The 19,392-nt window shown below is 40.5% G+C and overlaps 1 protein-coding gene across 9 annotated transcripts in view; it reads right to left on the bottom strand.

Moving 5' to 3' along the window:
• ralgapa1 (Ral GTPase activating protein catalytic subunit alpha 1) overlaps positions 1 to 19,392 on the bottom strand; it is a 155,117-nt gene that overhangs the window by 128,215 nt on the left and 7,510 nt on the right. For all 9 annotated transcript variants that reach the window (XR_004413089.1, XM_033027146.1, XM_033027140.1 and 6 more), the window contains exons 2-4: positions 14,946 to 15,056; positions 7,245 to 7,294; positions 465 to 522 (exon numbers count right to left, since the gene is read on the bottom strand). Coding sequence is in view for 8 of the 9 variants with exons in the window: in XM_033027146.1 (XP_032883037.1) it covers positions 465 to 522; positions 7,245 to 7,294; positions 14,946 to 15,056 (219 nt within the window). In the remaining variant the exon portion in view is untranslated. The remainder of the gene's footprint in view (positions 1 to 464; positions 523 to 7,244; positions 7,295 to 14,945; positions 15,057 to 19,392) is intronic.

The raw sequence follows: 19,392 nt of genomic DNA, 5'->3' as shown, positions 1-19,392 counted from the left end.
AACTTTTAAGAAGCCAGAGATACTCGGCAGACATTAATATAACCGTTCGGCAGACATTAACATATCCTTGGTTCTGAAAACTACTGTTCACGTTTTTTCTCCCCCAATAAGCCAATGAAATTCACCGGTCAGCACCAGCTACAACCTACGACAACCTTCGACCTGGCGACCAACTTACGGCACGAGGTTTCTCACTTCTCTTCATGGCGGCTTCATTCTGGTCGCCGCTAATTTTTCAACATGCTGAAAATTTCACGGCGACCATAATGAGGCCGACTAGTTCCCAGAATGTGGGAACTCCTCACGACCATGACGGCGACTACCGCATAGTCTCCTGCAGTCGCCTAAAACGTCGCCCAAGTGGGACAAGCCCATTAGACTGTTGCAAAAGACTTTTAAAATATTTATCTTTTCCACATAGTAAATGCTCATGCAAATAAGTAATCAAGGAACTGTCAGGTCACCTATACTGTGGAACTGCCATCTGGTCTGAATTCTTTCTGGAAGATGTTGCAAAATTTTCTGCAAAACAAGAGTTCAATTTGGATCAAGGTTTGCTCTTTTCAGAAAAAAACTGTTCCTAGAAACATTACTAGCAAGTTACTACTAGAAACATGCAGTCTTAGCAACAAAAACTGCAGAAATGTGAATGTCAAGTTTTTGATTAATTTAACATAAAACTCAAGTCTATAATCGAGGAATAAAATGCAGCAGCAAGCAACAGGTAGATTCAATAGTACAAATCTCAAAACAGAAACTGTGGTTAGGCAGTTTACTAAAAACTATGAATTTGCTATTTTGTGGAAAATATTTATAATTACATAGTAAAAGCACATAGAAACAGCACTCAAAAAAAATATCATCTTAAACTCTGGGGACTCAATTCAAATTTGTCCAGATTATACAGAGGGTCCTTCTGAGCAACTGTTATCTGTAAAATAATAATGTATCGTTGGTTTAAGAGCCCAAACCAATGGCAACAATTAGCAACATTACTCGGAGCCCACAAATGATTACTACTTTTAACATTTCCATCATTAATGAGTGAAACTTCTGAAGTTAGGCTTCCGCCGCTTTTTTTAAAGACCATCGCTACATTTGGTGCATAGCCCTCACGAATATATTTAATGGTTACACTGAACACTTCAGCTTGAATATTCTTAATGAAGCAGCAAGCAGGAGACTCAGCTAATTAAAAAACCCCAAATAAAACACCCCTGAGCGTTTCAAGCAAGAAAATAAATCCAACATGCCACAAATGTTGAGATGTTACTACTTAGTCACATCTCAATATTGGTTATAAATATTACAGGCATCTTTCATACACGTTATTTAAACACAGTAATCTGAGGATACATTATAAATACATTAAAAAAAATATCTAATGATGCTGGCTCCATTTAAGTTTCCAGCACACTTTAAGGTGCAGATGTGGTTTCAAGTCTCATTGTACAGACTTGAGCACAAAGTCTAAGCTAATGGTCTAAAATAAATAATAAAGAATGCAGCAGTAAGTGTAATCTTTTAAATGAGAACTTAGACTAAATGTCCCATCTTGCAAATATAAACAATTCCCTGGCACCGTTACCAACAGCTAATGATTACCTTTAGCATTTTAAGCCGTTTCTTATTTCCAAATAAATCTCGCAAAAGAAGAAAACCATACGATTACCCTGTTGTAATCACAGTATTGCGTGTGTACAAGTTTGCAATGTACAAACCAGCTACATTTTATACTTTATGCTCATAACTACAGTTTCAATGTACTTCAGTGAGTTCAAATGTACTTTAAAACTTACCAAGATCATAAGAGAACAGCTACATATGCTTGTTGCTTATTACTCAAAATTTCCAAACATTCAATTTGATTTCTAACAAGAAAAGTTAAGATGCATTCAAGGTTACCAAGGTTAAAACAAAAGGATATCTCAGAAGCATTTTATGTAGCATCTGCATCAATAGCTAAAGAAAAATAAACAGCGGAAACATAAATGCAAAATGCTGGAGGCCGGCGAGCGGTAGGTGAGATATGTTCAGACGGAGAGCACTGCCTGAGGCGAGCAGGCCGGCAAGGGCCACATCTAACTCCCTCTTAAATATAGCCAATGAACCGGCCTCAACTACCTTCTGTGGCAGAGAATTCCACAGATTCACCACACTCTGTGTAAAAAATGATGTTCTCATCTCGGTACTAAAAGACTTCCCCCTTATCCTTAAACTGTGACCCCTTGTTCTGGTCTTCCCCAACATCTGGAATAATCTTCCTGCCTGTCCAACCCCTTAAGAATTGTGTAAGTTTCTATGAGATCCCCCCTCAATCTTCTAAATTCTAGCGAGTACAAGCTGAGTCTACCCAGTCTTTCTTCATATGAAAGTCCTGCCATCCCAGAAATCAGTCTGGTGAACCTTCCCTGTTCTCCCTCTATGGCAAGAATGTATTTCCTCAGATTATGAGACCAAAACTGTACGCAATACTTCAGGTGTGGTATCACCAAGACCCTGTACAACTGCAGTAGAACCTCCCTGCTCTTACTTGCTAACATACCATTCGCTTTCTTCACTGCTGCTGCACCTGCATGCCTACTTTCAATGACTGGTGTACCATGACACCCAGGTCTCGTTGCATCTCCCCTTTTCCTAATCGGCCACCATTCAGATATGAGTCTACTTTCCTGTTTTTGACACCAAAGTGGATAACCTTACATTTATCCACATTCTACTGCATCTGCCATGCATTTGCCCACTCACCCAACCTATCCAAGTCACCTTGCAGCCTCCTAGCATCCTCCTCACAGCTAACACTGCCCCCAGCTTCGTGTCATCCGCAAACTTGGAGATGTTGCATTCAATTCCCTCATCCAGATCATTAATATATATTGTAAATAGCTGGGGTCCCAGCACTGAGCCTTGCAGTACCCCACTAGTCACTGCCTGCCATTGTGAAAAGGACCCGTTTACTCCTACTCTTTGCTTCCTGTCTGCCAGCCAGTTCTCTATCCACATCAATACTGAACCCCCAATACCATGTGCTTTAAGTTTGTATACTAATCTCTTATGTGGGACCTTGTCGAAAGCCTTCTGAAAGTCCAGATATAACACATCCACTGGTTCTCCCTTATCCACTCTACTAGTTACATCCTCGAAAAATTCTATAAGATTCGTCAGACATGATTTACCTTTCATAAATCCATGCTGACTTTGTCCAATGAATTCACCACTTTCCAAATGTGCTGCTATCCCATCTTTAATAACTGACTCTAGCATTTTCCCCACTACCGATTTTAGACTAACTGGTCTGTAATTCCCCGTTTTCTCTCTCCCTCCCTTTTTAAAAAGTGGATTTACATTAGCTACCCTCCAATCCTCAGGAACTACTCCAGAATCTAAAGAGTTTTGAAAAATTATCACTAATGCATCCACTATTTCTGGGGCTACTTCCTTAAGTACTCTGGGATGCAACTTATCTGGCCCTGGGGATTTATCGGCCTTTAATCCATTCAATTTACCTAACACCACATCCCGGCTAACCTGGATTTCACTCAGTTCCTCCATCTCATTTGACCCCCGGTCCCCTGCTATTTCCGGCAGATTAGTTATGTCTTTGTTAGTGAAGACAGAACCAAAGTAGTTATTCAATTGGTCTGCCATGTCCTTGTTCCCCATGATCAATTAGCCTGTTTCTGACTGCAAGGGACCTACATTTGTTTTAACTAATCTTTTTCTCTTCACATATCTATACAATTTTTGCAGTCAGTTTTTATGTTCCCTGCCAGTTTTCTTTCATAATCTATTTTCCCTTTCCTAATTAAGCCCTTTATCCTCCTCTGCTGGACTCTGAATTTCTCCCAGTCCCCTGGTAGGCTGCTTTTTCTGGCTAATTTGTATGCTTCATCTTTTGTTTTGATACTTTCCCTGATTTCTCTTGTTATCCACGGATGCACTACCTTCCCTGATTTATTCTTTTGCCAAACTGGGATGAACAATTGTTGTAGTTCAGCCATGCAGTCTTTAAATGCCTTCCATTACATATCCACCGTCAACCCTTTAAGAATTAATTGCTAGTCTATCTTGGCCAATTCACGTCTCATACCCTCAAAGTTACCTTTCTTTAAGTTCAGGACCCTTGTTTCTGAATTAACAATGTCACTCTCTATCCTAATGAAGAACTCAACCATATTATGGTCACTCTTACCGAAGGGGCCACGCACAAGAGTGTTAACTAACCCTTCCTCATTACTCAATACCCAGTCTAGAATAGCCTGCTCTCTCGTTGGTTCCTCTACATGTTGGTTTAGAAAACTATCCCGCATACATTCCAAGAAATCCTCTTCCTCAGCACCCCTGCCAATTTGATTCACCCAATCTATATGTAGATTGAAGTCACCCATTATAACTGTTTTACCTTTGTTGCACGGAGTTCTAATTTCTTGTTTGATGCCACCCCCAACTCCACTACTACTGTTAGGTGGCCTGTACACAACTCCCACTAGCGTTTTCTGCCCCTTAGTGTTTTGCAGCTCTACCCATATCGATTCCACATCCTCCAAGTTTATGTCCTTCCTTTCCATTGTTTTAATCTCCTCTATAACCAGCAACGCTACCCCATTAAATTATAATGAGGTTGAGGTAAGGGATCGAGAAGTTGTACTTTTGAGGTAATGGTTTGAAGTTGTAAATTTAACCCTGTGTTCTGTAATATTTGTAAAAGGCCTTGCAGAGAGATTGAAAATCCATCTCCCAGAGATAGCAGGAAAAGGGGAGGCTGTAATGTAGAATGAAGCTGTATCCTGGCACAAAACACATCAATTAAGTTGACAGATTTACGACCCATATATGCTTGGAATTGGGAGGTGTGTGTGGGTTTTGAATTTAACTTAGCTGTGTAATTCGGCGAACTCATATAATTTATGTTTTAAATACATAGGTAATAGTATTTTAAACTGTGTAAAATTGTAGTGAGACAATTTATGAAATGTATTGTGTCTAAGTAGGATTGTAAACATTAGACCTTGTTTAGATTTGTAGAAATATCTTTCTTCTTGGTATGGAAAGTGTGTTTTGTTTGTATGACTTTTTGCGTGATCATTGTATTACATATGTATCTTATATTTCGAGGAGTGGTCTTTGATAATTGAGCCCATTGGGGTTTTGCTTCGTTGAAATAAAATAATTCTAAACAGAGTTAAACCACAGGCAAACGAAGGTTGTAAAATGAGGCCAGAGAAGGGAGGATCATGTGACTGCTGTTGTAAATCACCAGAAGGACTCAGATGATTGGTTACTAGTTTGTCATACCCTCTGTATCAGAAATGTCTAATACCTATATAAATGCCATGATTTGTATCAAAGTCACTATCTACGTTGGAAGGTTCAGAGACTAGTCTCAGCTGAATAAAGAATCGATTTCAACAGCTACAAGAGTTTGAGTCAAGTTTTCTTGACTTTAGATTGAGAAAAGAACTCTGTTTAACATTAACACTCCTGCCCTCCCCGCAACTTTAACCCTGGCCAGACTCCCCACATGCTGTGAAAGGAACTCTCCCCCCCAATTGGTCCCTTGAACTAGTATTGTCATTCAATAAGATCACAACTGATTCAACTTGTCCCGGTGTGCTCCCGTTTTTCCCACCATCTCTCCACCTGCCGTCACCCTCCACCCCCCACCCATTCAGATATTCAGAATGAAGGAATTTTGGATGCCTTGGGCAAATTGAATTGTTTCTTTATTTTTATTTTTTTGAGCGTGAGAAATTCTATGTCCCGCCAGCCTTCTTTCAAAATTTAGCACCTCAAAATGGGGGTGCGTCATCATTGCCGGGAAATACGGTAATTTATTAAGACATATGGTTTTGAAGACTTTATAAAAGTCGACTGACAGCTTACGGAGAGGAGAACAATCTGCACATGCGCCGTTTAAGATTTTTAAAAAGCCGAATGACTGCCTACCAGGGCACATCCCTGGTGTGTGTGGGCAGGGGTGTTTGTGTGTGTGTGTGGGCGGGGGGGGGGGGGCTGTATGGGTGGGGGGGGGGGAAGTTGGGTGTATGGGTGGGGGGGGGGGGGGGAGGAGTAGGCTCAGAGAAAAGATGGGGAAGAACCATGGGGGAGAAGGGGGCATCACAGGGGAGGGTCCAGCGAGGAGGACCAGAGGGGTAGTGGCTGGAATTGGTAGTGTGATGGGGACTCACAACGTGTGCTGGTCGTTCTCCTCCGCCGGGATCAGAGTCTCCGCTTTCCGTTTGGCGACATCTCCGACTCCGGGCGGGGCTGGGTCTCCCACGCTGGGCTGCTGCTGAGGCGGGGCTGGGCTGCTTCGGGTCCCTCCGAAAGTCCGGGTGGAAACCTCCGCCGGCCACCCTCAGTTCCAGTAAAGACGCGATGGCGCAGGAAGGGTCAGACCGTCCCGGGGAGTTACAAGGGAAGAGACTAATCCGCGCGGCGCCGACTGGCAGAAGAGATCGATCTGCGCAAGCGTGGTTTTTAAGATTTTTAAACCTCGCTAACTATTACGATTCAACTGATCTGAATGAAACTTGGCGCACTCGCAGCACAGAACGGCGAGTGAACTGCCGAAAAATCGTAGCGTTATTGCAAACTATTGACGACTATGTATATACACTGTTGTAATATCTAGATGGTAAAACCAAAATGTATAAAAATTGCCTTTATTAAAATCTGACAATGTGCACTTTAGCCACATCTGGGGTTTTTCTATTATAAATCTCAAATTATGGAGTACAGAGGCAAATAAATAAATGATGGCTTGGTTTATGCTCTATTCTCAGCACACATTGATTTGATTCAACACTTCTGAGGAACTTCTTGCTTCTGCCATGGCACTGAACTCCCTTTCTTTCCTCCTAATCGTGTTCTGTCAATGACGTCTTGCCCCCAACACTTTTTTGTCCATTCTTTTGTCATAATTTGCAACGATATCTCTAAGCTCTGCACATAATACCGTGGGAAATTAACTAGGTGAAGAATAGTATCATGAATCTTTTAACATAAAGTCAACAAAATTAAATAACACTACAAGCACTTGAATGCCTATTTTAAGTGAATAAAAAGGAAAGATTACAAAACAACTGTGGCACAATATTGAAAAAGGAAAAAATGGTAGAAAGAACATCAGTATGATTGACCATTATAGACAATAACAAAACATTGTTTATTTCAAGATGTCAAATAAATAAACCCTTTTATAAAATAAAACATTAACATTCAACAATTTCTAATACTCTTACCTCAAAAATAAAAAGAATAGAATCCAATTCTTCCCTCTGTGATTTGTGACCTGAAACATCAAATACATCAAATTACATGCAAAATATTATGGAAGCGAAGATTTACTAGCTACTAAATATTTCATCCTGGCACCACACAACTGTGCAATATAAAACCCTAAATTACGGCACAAAGATTTGTCCTTGGGGAAAATCAGATTAATTTTTTTGTAGTTTAAAATCCTCATTAAATCTGGTAACCACTGCCAAAATGGCACGTTTGTTTGGGGCACAAGATTTATTCTGTAAATATTCCCAGAATACAATATATGCCTCTATAGATATATTCATTTTGAGAAGCACTCATGCAAACCCCAATTATGCCATTTAAAAAAAACAGGAATTATCGAGTGCAATAGCTACTTGAAACTAACAGCAATAAGTACACAGCTTCATTAAGAAAAGTTGCAAGAACGGATAACCTGAGTATACAGTGTCAGATGAAATAGTTAATTGGAGTGTTGAGCGAAGAACTTTAACGTGTACAAAATTGAATTATTGTCCAAAACATGAGTAGATTCCATTCTTTCCTCAAGTGACTCAATTAGTCAAAGTGAGAACCTTTTTAATGACAATTGGTGCCCAGAGTTTGATGATGTCGGGAGAGGGCCCATTCTTGCAATTTTCTTTCACACATTGCAGTCCTCCAATATTGCCACATTGAAATGTCTTAACACCACAATAATACTTCCATTGTTTAAAAAACTACAATAGGGCAATATAGGTAGCAACACAAAGCAATTATTATTATTATATAAAAAAGCAAAAATACTCAGTAAGTTTATTTTATTTCTCAAATTAACCAAGTTAATTACCAAGGTTATCAACTCGTATTAAATTCTCAATCAATTTATGCCATCTGCCCTTTATAGCATTTTCTTTTGATTTATGCTTGAAGCATGCGAGATACTTCTTAACTTAGTTCTAAAAATACGCACTCAGTGCGAGATCGATTGTGATATCAAAATAAAATCTTAAAGGGTTAAACATTAGCTTCCACATTGCAACACATTTCCTAAGAGACAGCAGTGGAAGAAAAGTAAATTCCAATCAGATGTTATTTTCTGTTTTATAAAATTTTCCTGCAATTATTTTACGCTAGGAACATGTTATTCACAAAAATAAGATTCTTAATCCATATCACACATTTCCAAATCACAACCCTCTTTTCAAGTATGGATATAGGATGAAATACTAGTTAATACATTCAATTTCACAAACTTTTCTAAATTTGTGAAAGCATCCAAAATTTAAGCAAGAATACTTATGCAAGATCCATCTTTTCTATCCGAATGCAAGACCCAGGGCGGACCGTGGCAGAACGCAAGACCTGGACCACGGCCTGCAAGGGGTTGCCACCAAGCCAGAGCACGTTCTGAGGGTCCGGTAGACCTCGACCTGGAAGGGGAAGCCCGCTGAACCACCACTGCTCGTACCCTGGAAGACCAGAGACTGGGAAGATGGAGACGACGACAATGGCTGCAACGGGAGGAGAGGCTGGTAGGAGAAGAGAAGGAAGCGTGGTTGGATCTACCACACCCTCGAGGTCAGCTGTAGGAGGCAACGGTGGACGGGTGAGGAAAGGGAAGTTGGTTTGCTGGTTGATCCACACCTCCAAGGAAGGCGAGGGCTTGAGGCCCGCAGCAGCCTGCGGCTTGCCTGGAACAGGACTGCTCATAACTGGAGCGTGGACTGGACTTGCAAAAGTGGCATCAAAACATGGCGCCTCTTGCACACGGCTCAGTGGACTATTTTACTGCAACTGCTTATTGAGAATGGTATGGCAATATTTCACTGTTTGTAAGAAAATCATTTCACTGTGCACTTGTACTTTACATATGTGACAATAAAGCACAATTGGACCATATATGGGACATCGAACACCAATACACTCAAACATTGTTTATTCCCCCCCCATAGATTTATAAGGATACCAGCAAAAAAAAACAAACCCAGAAATATCTATTCAAATTATCAATTATCGGGCTAATAATGGGAAAAAAGCTCATACTTAAATTCTGGAAAAATGCGCCCACACGAACAATAAAAATGTGGATATCAAATATGTTTGAAACATTACATCTGGAAGAGATGAGATTCCTCTTAGCAGGTAAAGCAGACCAATTCCAAAAGACGTGGTCTACGTTTCTGGACCTATTACAAGCATGAGGTGCAATAGTAATTTTAAAAATAAATAAATAAATAAATGGTATCAGGACCTGGCAATGGGAGGTAAAACAAAAACAGACTTGGTTGGTAGTCCCCTTTCTGCGGAGTTTAATGTTATAATAGAGCGATTGTTCCTACTTTCTTTTTCTTTCTTTTCTAGGGTCTACTTTCTTACTTTACTTCCTTCTCTAACTTCTTTTCTAAGGGGCTTTCTTTTCCCAACACTCTCTTGCACTTCACGACTTGCGCACTTTCTTTACTTTCCTTACTTCTATCTTTTTCTTAAAGCTCAAAAAAATGAAGCGGTACAAAAAATGTATTAAGATATGTGTTGTGTATTATTGTAATTTACCGTACTTCTAATAAAAATAATTATAAAAATATATATATTTTTTTTTAAACAACAAATTATCAATTATCATTGTTAATTCATGTATTTGAGTACAACCCACAAAGTTGTTTTGCATACTTCAGTCCAGTTAACTTGATTGTACTGAATTAATCAAGTTGGGAGAATACCATATGATAGAGGAACAGAATTAGGCTATTCGGCTCATCAAGCCTACTCTGCCTACTCATGGTTGATCTATTTTTCCCTCTCAACCCCATTCACCTGCCTTCTCCCCATAATCTAAGATGCCCTTGCTAATCAAGAACCTATCAATCTCAGTTTTAAAAATATCAAAAGCCTTGGCCTCGACAGCTGTTTGTTGCAAAAAATTCCAGATTCATCTCTTTCTGGCTAAAGAAATTCCACCTGATCTCCATTCTAAAGTCACATCCTTTATTCTGAGGATTTGCTCTCTTGTTCTAGACTCTCCCTTGATGGGAAACATCCTTCCCCTACCCCTTCTATCCAAGCCCTTCATTATTTGGTTGGGGTGGGTGATTGCAACCTTCACGTCGTCCACCCTGTTTAGACTAATGCAATCAACCCGACGTGCACAAACAAAAGATCAAATAGAACAAGTTGACTTACAATTTTAGGCTGTGCACGCCATACGCAAGAAAAATATTATTTGGTAGGTTTTGATGAGATCCCCCCTCGTCCTTTTAAACTACAGCGAGTACAGACCCAGAGCCAGCAAAAGCGCCTCATACGTTAACCCAATCATCCCCGCAATCATTCTTGTAAACCTCCTCTGGACCCTCTCTAATGCCAACACATCCTTCCTCAGATATGGAACCTAAAACTGCACACAACATTCCAAATATGGTCTCAACAGCACCTTATAAAGCCTCAGCATTACATAATTACTTTTATATTCCTGCCTTCTCAAAATGAATGCTAACATCGCATTTGCTGATCTTTTCACCTATCCAACCTGCAAATTAACCTTTTGGGAAACCTACACCAACACTCCCAAGTCCCTTTGCACTTCCGATTTATGAATATTCTCTCCATTTAGAAAGTAGCCTATGCCTTTACTCCTTTTAGCAAAGTGCATGATGGAACACTTTGCTACGCTGTATTTCATTTCCCATTTTTATGCCCACTCTCACGACCTGTCCAAGTCCTTCTGCAGACTCTCCGCATCCTCTACCCTACCTGCCCCTCCCTCCACCTACCTTTGTGTCATCTGCAAACAAATAACTTGAAAAATGCCAGACTCAACACCGACCCCCATGGAACACCACTGATCAATGGGAGCGAACCAGAAAAAACCTTTTCTATCCTGTCCAAGTGGCTTTTAAATGTCATATCAAATGCCTGCCTCTACGACTTCCTTCACCAGCATGTTCCATATGCAAGCCATTTTTGTGTAAAAAGTTATCCCTTAGATCTCTTTAAATTCTTTCCTCTCTCATCTCTCCATGCACTCTAGTTTTAGAATCCCCAACCCTGGGAAAAGACTGTGGTTCTTCACCTTACCTGTATCTGTAGATTTTATATTTCAATAAGGTCACCTTTCATCCTGTCACACACCAAGGAAAAAGGTCCTGCCCTATCCAGCCTCTCCTTTAACTTAAACCTTTCAACCTGATATCATCCTAGCAAATAATTTTTGTATCCTTTCCAATTGAATGATCATTTAAATATAGCTATAGCTTCTTTTTTTTTTTTTAAATAGAAAACTAGACCAAGTTGGGCCCCGTCCCCAACGCAGTAATCCACCACTCACCCATAGCCCTGACGGGAGGCCTGGCCCCCCAACACAACCCGTTAGCACACGTGGGGGGGGGGGGGGGGGGGGGGGGGTATAAGTCAGCGCTTCCCAGAGCCAATGAATGGACTTGACTTTTGAGTCGGCGTCGGCGCTCCGTGGTGCCAATAAATCCTTCCCACTTGCTAATGGTGATGCTGCTGCTCAACAATTGGGTCACCAATGCCAGAGAGGGGCATGGCCAAAAATCTGTCTCTCAAAATTCTGTGGGGAGTGGGGGAAGATACAAAAACACACACACACATTCAAGATGAGACTTGGAAAAGGGTCCTACCATATCCAGCCTCTCCTTTAACTTAAACCCTCCAACCTGGTAATATCCTAGCAAATCATTTTTGTATTCTTTCCAATTTAATGATCATTGAAATATTGATATAGCTTCTTTTTTTATAGACAACTAGATCAAGTGGGACCTGTTGGGCCCCGTCCCCCATTGCAATAATCCACCACTCAGCCGTTCTCCCAACGCAATAATCCACCACTCAGCCGTTCCCCCAATGCAACCCGTTTCCACCACTCACCCGTTCCCCCCAGGCAATAATCCACCACTCACCCATTGCCCCCACGGGAGGCCTGGTCCCCCAGCGCAACCCGTCGGTGCACGTGGGGGGGGCAATTGGTGCTTCCCGGGGCCAATGAATGCACTCGACTTTCGGTTCGGCGTCGGAGCTCCGTGGAGCCCTTCGAGGGCTGTGGGGAGATGGCTGGGGGTAAAATTTGCGAAGTCTTGGCTGCTGTTACTATTGGCAACAATGAATCTGCAGCTTATGTAAATGATCCCATTGTGATTGGTGGACTGTGAGATGGCATTGTGACATCATCACTGGAAGCTGCCAGAAAACTCAACACAGCGTGACAGTTATTCTTCTCAAACTGGGCTTATTAAAACTTTAAATATCAATAACGTTAAATATAACATAAAATCTGAAGGAAAGTTGACAGAAATGACAACGGGACAAAGTTAAGTAAGGTTCTGCAAAAAATTTAGCGCTACTGTGCAAGTCTCCATGTCAAAGGCAGCTTTTTTTTTTTCAAAGCTGGCTTTTTTAAAACTTTCAATATCAATAACTTTTGAAATATAACATAAAATCTGAAGGAAACCCGATTATCGCGACGACTGGAAAAATGCGAGTAAGATTCTGTAAAAAATTTCAGTCCTACTGCGTAGCGTTTTGGCAAATATACAAACAGACACACACACACACACACACACATACAAGATGAGACTTTTATTAGTATATAGATAGACGATAGACAATAGGTGCAGAAATAGGCCAATTCAGCCCTTCGAGCCAGCACCGCCATTCAGTGATCATGGCTGATCATCTTCAATCAGTGCCCCGTTCCTGCCTTCTCCCCACTGCCTTCTGAGACAGAGAGTTCCACAGATTCACAACCTTCTGTGTAAAAAAGTTTTTCGTCATTTCCCTTCTAAATGGCTTACCCCTTATTCTAAAGTGGATTAGACCTGCCACTTAAAAATGGGAAGATCCATTGGCCTATGTATAGGCCAATTCGTCACTCATTTAAAATTAGTAAAAGAAAATCAAGGTGGTTAAAATGTATTTTTTTAAACTGAAATTTACTTGACTGAATTTGGGGAAGATAATATAGTGTCTTTCCAGATGTTCCAAGGCAATTTAGAGCCAATGAAATACCTTGAATATAATCACCACTTTGAACTAGGAAACAGAGCAACCAATTTGCACAAAGTAAGCTGATACCACTGTAATAACTGGAAAATTAATTTAATAAATACAGATTATAATATGATAGTATCTACTGCAATAAGAAATATGTGAGAGCACCACTATTTTTCTTGGAAATACATTTTATGCCTCAGTTTCAATCACCCAAGAGTGGCTGGGACCTTGGTTTAACACCTTGTCTGAAAGACAGCACCTTCGCCAAGCAGTACTTCCACAATACTGGGTTGGAGATTTGGACTAGATCTCTTCAGGTCTATGGAGTGTGATTTGAATCAAAAACACCTGTTTCACAAGAAAAGCTGTTATGAAATGAGGCACACCAGACAAAAGCCAAGTCTGAACAAAGGACTCTGGGACAGCCAGAACTTAAATGTGGATAAGAAGGATTTTTTCATTAAGGACTGATGGAAAATTTGAAGATATAGCAAAATAATCATGAAATAATTTCAAGAGCTCAAATATGCACATCGAAAGGTGAGATCTTCACTAATCATTGCACAATGTTCAATTCCATTTGTAAGTTTTCAGCAAATGCAGCATCCATCCCGACATAGAGACAACTTCCAAATATAGGCCGATAAGAGACAAGTGACAGTCACATGGCAGTAATGCCAGGCAATGCATGTCTCCAACAAAAAAGGAGATAACTACCTACCCTCAACATTCATTGGCATTACAATCAGGGTTCCATCGCCCTGGCAAGGCTCATCTTTGACCAGAAACTCAACTAGACCATCCATAATTATCATGACAGGTTCAATTCTAGATGTCTTTGGTGAGCAATTCCCCTCCTAACACCCAAACAACTTTCACCTTTTACTAGGCTTAAGATTGCAGTGGATGAGTGCAGTGCCAACAACTCTCGAGAAGCTCAAGGACAAAGCACTGCCTGATTTATTCTATACCCTCCAGACTCAATAGTTATAGCATGTAAGATATGTAAAATGCACTGTGCAGGCTATTCTGACCAAGCTGCACACCTTTCTGACAAGGTAAAATAGTGCTGATCCTTCATAGTTTGCTGGGTTAAAATGTAGGAAATCCCTTCCCACAGTACTGTCGGAGTATACTTAGTAGAAGGACTGCACCAGATCAAGGCAACTCTTCACCAGCTTCTCTAGCGAAGTAAGGGATGGCAATAAAGTCTGGCCTTTTCATAGAAGCCCAGATGCAAAAAATGAATTGTAATAACAAAAAAAACAAAAAAAATGGGTATTACAATATGATCCACCTAGTGTCCTGAATTAACTGAGTAACACATCTCAGGTAAAACAAAAATACATTTCCCCAAAAATCAACTAATGATGATAGATTAAAATTGCCCGATAGTCATGGTGACTTCTTTGCAAGAGACAGAAAATGAATGTCCGATAATCTACAAAATAATTAAGCACACTATACAACAAAATTGTATTTCATTATTTTCAAAATAATCAAGCAACTACAATCCGTGTTAAACATAAAATTCCTCTAGATAATGTGGACCATTATGCAACCAAATTTATGTAAAGCAAATGAATCAAAACTCAAATGAACAGTTTCACACTTCATTCTCAGAGTATTGATTAGTTCCACAAATTAGTAATTTTCATGCAATCAAAAGTAAACGTTATGCTTACCTTTTTGCTTTAGGCTGGCTTCGATTGTCACAAAATTTTCAAAAAAAACATAATATATGTGTGAATATGTTTGATCAAAGAATGGCTTCAAATCATTTAGCTCAGAGTTTTCTGCAAGTAAAAAGAGTTAGGGAATTAATATTTCAAATATATTTCATCAACTTTCATATTGTTCTGATACACTTTACCTGAAGTCAACCAAAGCTACTCTACAACCCTGAAAAACAATGAAGTTTGAGTTCAGAATCTGGAAAACTCGAGCCAAGAGTACTTATTCTACCTCATTTGCAAATGCAAATATGTCACATAGTAGTGCTAATATACTTAATGCCAATTCATTATTGCAAAATAATCAGCATCGCAAAGATTTGGAAGTACAAGAAATATCTCTGATCTTTTTAGATCATAAATAACCATTCTATAGTTGTTGCAAGTTGCTAAACATGTAGACCACAACCACTCCATTCCTTTAAAATTGTAAACCTATTTTTGCTCACAATTGTCCTGCAGCTACATGCCAAATATCTTTGTGTTTGTGTGCTAGTCTGAGGAAGGGTTTCGGCCCGAAACATCGCCTATTTCCTTCGCTCCATAGATGCTGCTGCACCCGCTGAGTTTCCCCAGCAATTTTGTGTACCTGCCAACTATCTTTGTTGCTGTGCTTGCAAGCTGTATACTTATCCCATGAAGTTTTCTTCGACTGGCTTTACATTTGCCTGCAAAATTACTTTCCCCCTTATATTTTTTACTGGACACCATGTGGCTTTTAACTGATAGTGTTTAATGCCAGTGCTAACTTGCACGTGGAAAACATACGATTCAGCAAGTTAAAATAACTTGCAATTACACTATAGTTTTGTTCTTCATCTTTCCAGTTCTGAAAAAGGGCTTCAGACATGGAAAATTAAGAGTTCCTTTCCACAGCTGCTGTGCGACTTGCTAAATATTTACTGCATTTTCTGTTTTTAATAACAGATTTATAGCAGGTGCTTTGATTTTCTAGTTATTTTTAAGCTGCAGAGGAAGGGAATAATTAGGACAAAGGGTCTTTGACTTAAAACACTTCTCTCTCCCTACTGTATATTTCAGAATTTTGTTTTTAACATAATATTAAAAGCTAAGAATTGCTTAACTATGGTTTAATATAAATTAGCAATTAGATGAATCATGGGTGAATTTGGATCTTGTAGGGATCTGTATAGTTCTAGAGCAATGCCACAAAAGGCACAAAGACATTTCATGAAGTATAAAATATTTATCAGAAATGACCCCCCCCCCCCCTTTCATGCGCACACATCCTAAATTTGAGTGCAATTTAAGCTACCAACCCACACATCTTAAGGATGCATTTGTTGATACGTTAATGGGCACTATAAAATTATCCCTAGTGTGTAGGTGAATGGTAGATGAAAATGCAGGGAGAATAAAAACATGATTAATATAATAGCATAAATGGGTGGTTGTGGGCTGAAGGGCATGTATCTCTTTTTTGATGTTGAGAATGATATTAGAACTATGAAGCAATATTTAGCAAAGAAGATTAAACAGGATGGGGCCTTTTACCCTCTGGGGGTCGTAGGAATAAGGTGATCTGATAGAGGTATTTAATAAGCTTAAAAGATTTCAATAGGATAGAGCTCGAGGAGTTGTTTCTACTCGTGGACGAGACCAGAACCAAGCAAGTTCAAACAGAATATGTCGTTATCACTTTTTTTGCCTAAAGCAGCTTAAATTTAGAAAACTTTCACATTTTCAAAATTTCAGATTTACCAATACACTGACAAGGCAAGGGTAAATAGGGGCAGTTTAGCAAAAAATGCAAAATGTAATGTGTTTCTTTTGATACATGAAAAGGAAAAAGATAACATGGATCTCCTATGAGAAATTGCAATAGGGAACAAAAAAAAGTGGAAGAGAAGTTAAATAAACATTTTATGACCCTCTTCATAAAAGACAGAAAATAGTTTAGAATAGCGGAAAATGCAGCACTCAAAGAAATTAGCATTAGTAATAATAAGATAATATTGGATAAATTAATGGACTAAAAGGCAATGAACTCCAGTACCTGATGCCAGCATCTCAAGTATCTGCAATGGCTCCCACAGATTGGGAGAGAGCAAATATAAACCCCCACACTCAATCAGTAGGAAGATAGAAAACAGGAATCTATAGACCAGATAACTCAACATCAGTATTAGAGAAAATGCTGCAATATATTCTTGCCACAACAAATCAACATATATTTATGAAAAGAAAATTAGATATGACAAATCTGTTGAAAGCTTTTAGTGAAGTTGCAATAAGCAGAACAAATAATGGTGAACTAGCTGGAATGTCATATCTGATCTTTCAAAGATCTTTGATAATATGCCCAGGAAACGTTTCAATTAATTTAAAGCATACAGTATTGGGGATAATGTACTTATATCTGAGACCATATTAATTTCCAGAAAAAGGTGCTAATAAATGCGTAATTTTCAGGTTGGGAGGTTGTGTCATTTGGAGTTTCCACAGGGAATGGGGCAATGGGTCCAAATCTTAACGGTCTACATCAATGTTTTGGCAAGGGGATCAAATACAATTTAGCCAGGTTTGTTTGATATGGAATTAGGTGACAATTTCATGTGTTTGGAGGTTACAGAAAGGATTCAGGGTGATTCCGTGGTTAAATGAATAAGGACATGGGAGACAGATTATGATGTAAAAACATGCAAGATAGAATAATATAGAAAGGAAGAGTATTTTATAAGATACGAGATTGTATGCTTTTGCGAATCCAAGGAACCTGGGTTTTATTGTGCACAACTAGGAAGTCAAACAATTCATTAGCTTTCATTACAAGTGTATTTGAGTGCAATAGTGCAGATGTCTTGCTCTCTGGCGAGTCTGATTGTGGAATATTGGATATATATCAGATCTCCCTACTATCAGAAAGGTAACACCTGCCAATCGTGGCAATGCAGCAATGGTTCACTACATTCACTACTGGAACAAGGGCCTTGGCCTATGTTTATGAAGGAACTGCAGATGCTGGTTTAAACCAAAGATAGACACATGATGCTGGAGTAACTCAGCGAGACAGGCAGCATCTCTGGAGAGAAGGAATATATGACATTTCGGGCCCTTCTTCAGACTGTCAGGGGTTTGGGAGATAGATAGATAAGGGAGTGTGAAGGTGTGAAAACAGGGCAAAGGGAATAGAAAATATAGAATAGATCATTGTTAGCTGGGAGAAGGCAACAACAAAGCAAACAGAGATAAAAAGTAGTCGGAGACAGCAAGACTGGTCAGAGAACTGGGAAGGAAGGAGAGAGGGAAAGCAGGGGTTACTTGAAGCTAGAGAAGTCAATGTTCATACTGCTGGGGTGTAAGCTGCCCAAGTGAAAAATGAGGTGATGTTCCTCCAATTTGAGCTGGGCCTCACTCTGACAATGGAGGAGGCCCAGGGCTATGTTTACTGGAATCGAAAATAATGAGAGGTTATTAATGTACAAGATTCCTACATGGTTTAACCAGGTAGATTGGAGTTCATGTCTCTCCTGACTCGGGTATACTGAACCTAGAAGTACGGATGGCTTCTTCTTCTGTCGTATGTCTTTTAGACCTGCAGCTCCGTTGAGGCGAGCCAGGCCAACGTGTCATCGTCCAGGTCAATCAAACCTCGTTCACCATTCGGTGGCCGGTGTTTGGGGCAACTGGTGACGATGTGCTCCACTGTCTGTGTTGGGTCCCCACACTCACAGGAGGTGCTGTCGACGAGGCCCCACCTCTTCATCGCTACGCCATAGCGTCCGATGCCTGTCCTCAAGCGGTTGAGGGTTGTCCACTGCTTTCGGGGCAGGTCCTGACCAGTGACGTCCATGGGGTCATCGATGTAATGGTGTAGCCTAGATGGTTCCGCTGACTTCCACTGGTCTCTCCATCTCGTCTTGACCCAGGCGGCCTTAGAAGCGTCAGCTGGTGTTGTGCAGAGCAGCTCTTGGGCTTGCGTGGCAAAGGGTTGCCGTGACTTGAGGCGCACTCGTCGTGGTGTCTCTGTGACGATCTGATGGAGGAGGTGGGATTCACTGGTCTGCGCCTTTCAAGAGAGGGTCAAGCGTGGCTGCTTCTCGTCTGATGTTGGCTCGGGCGATGCTAGTGAGGACAGGCAGTTGGTTTACTGGGGTAGCTCGTAGGCATCCGGAGACAGTCCGCAGGGTGCTGTTGAGGGCAGCATCCAGCTTCTTGGCGTGAGGGCAACAGCACCAGACCGGGGCGCAGTACTTGGCGGCTGAGAACACCAGGGCCACTGTGGACATGCACAATGTCTTCGTCGTGGCTCCCCATGTGGTGCTGGCTAGGCGGCGTATCAGTGCAGCACGGGCGCTTGTCTTTGCCTTGGCACCTTCCAGGTGTTGTTTGAATGACAACGTTCTGTCGGGCTTCACACCGAGGTACGTGGGGACGG

This window comes from Amblyraja radiata, chromosome 9 (genome assembly GCF_010909765.2).
Source record: "Amblyraja radiata isolate CabotCenter1 chromosome 9, sAmbRad1.1.pri, whole genome shotgun sequence".
NCBI classification, from domain to species: Eukaryota; Metazoa; Chordata; class Chondrichthyes; order Rajiformes; family Rajidae; genus Amblyraja; species Amblyraja radiata.
This window is presented reverse-complemented; position numbering and strand designations above follow the sequence as displayed.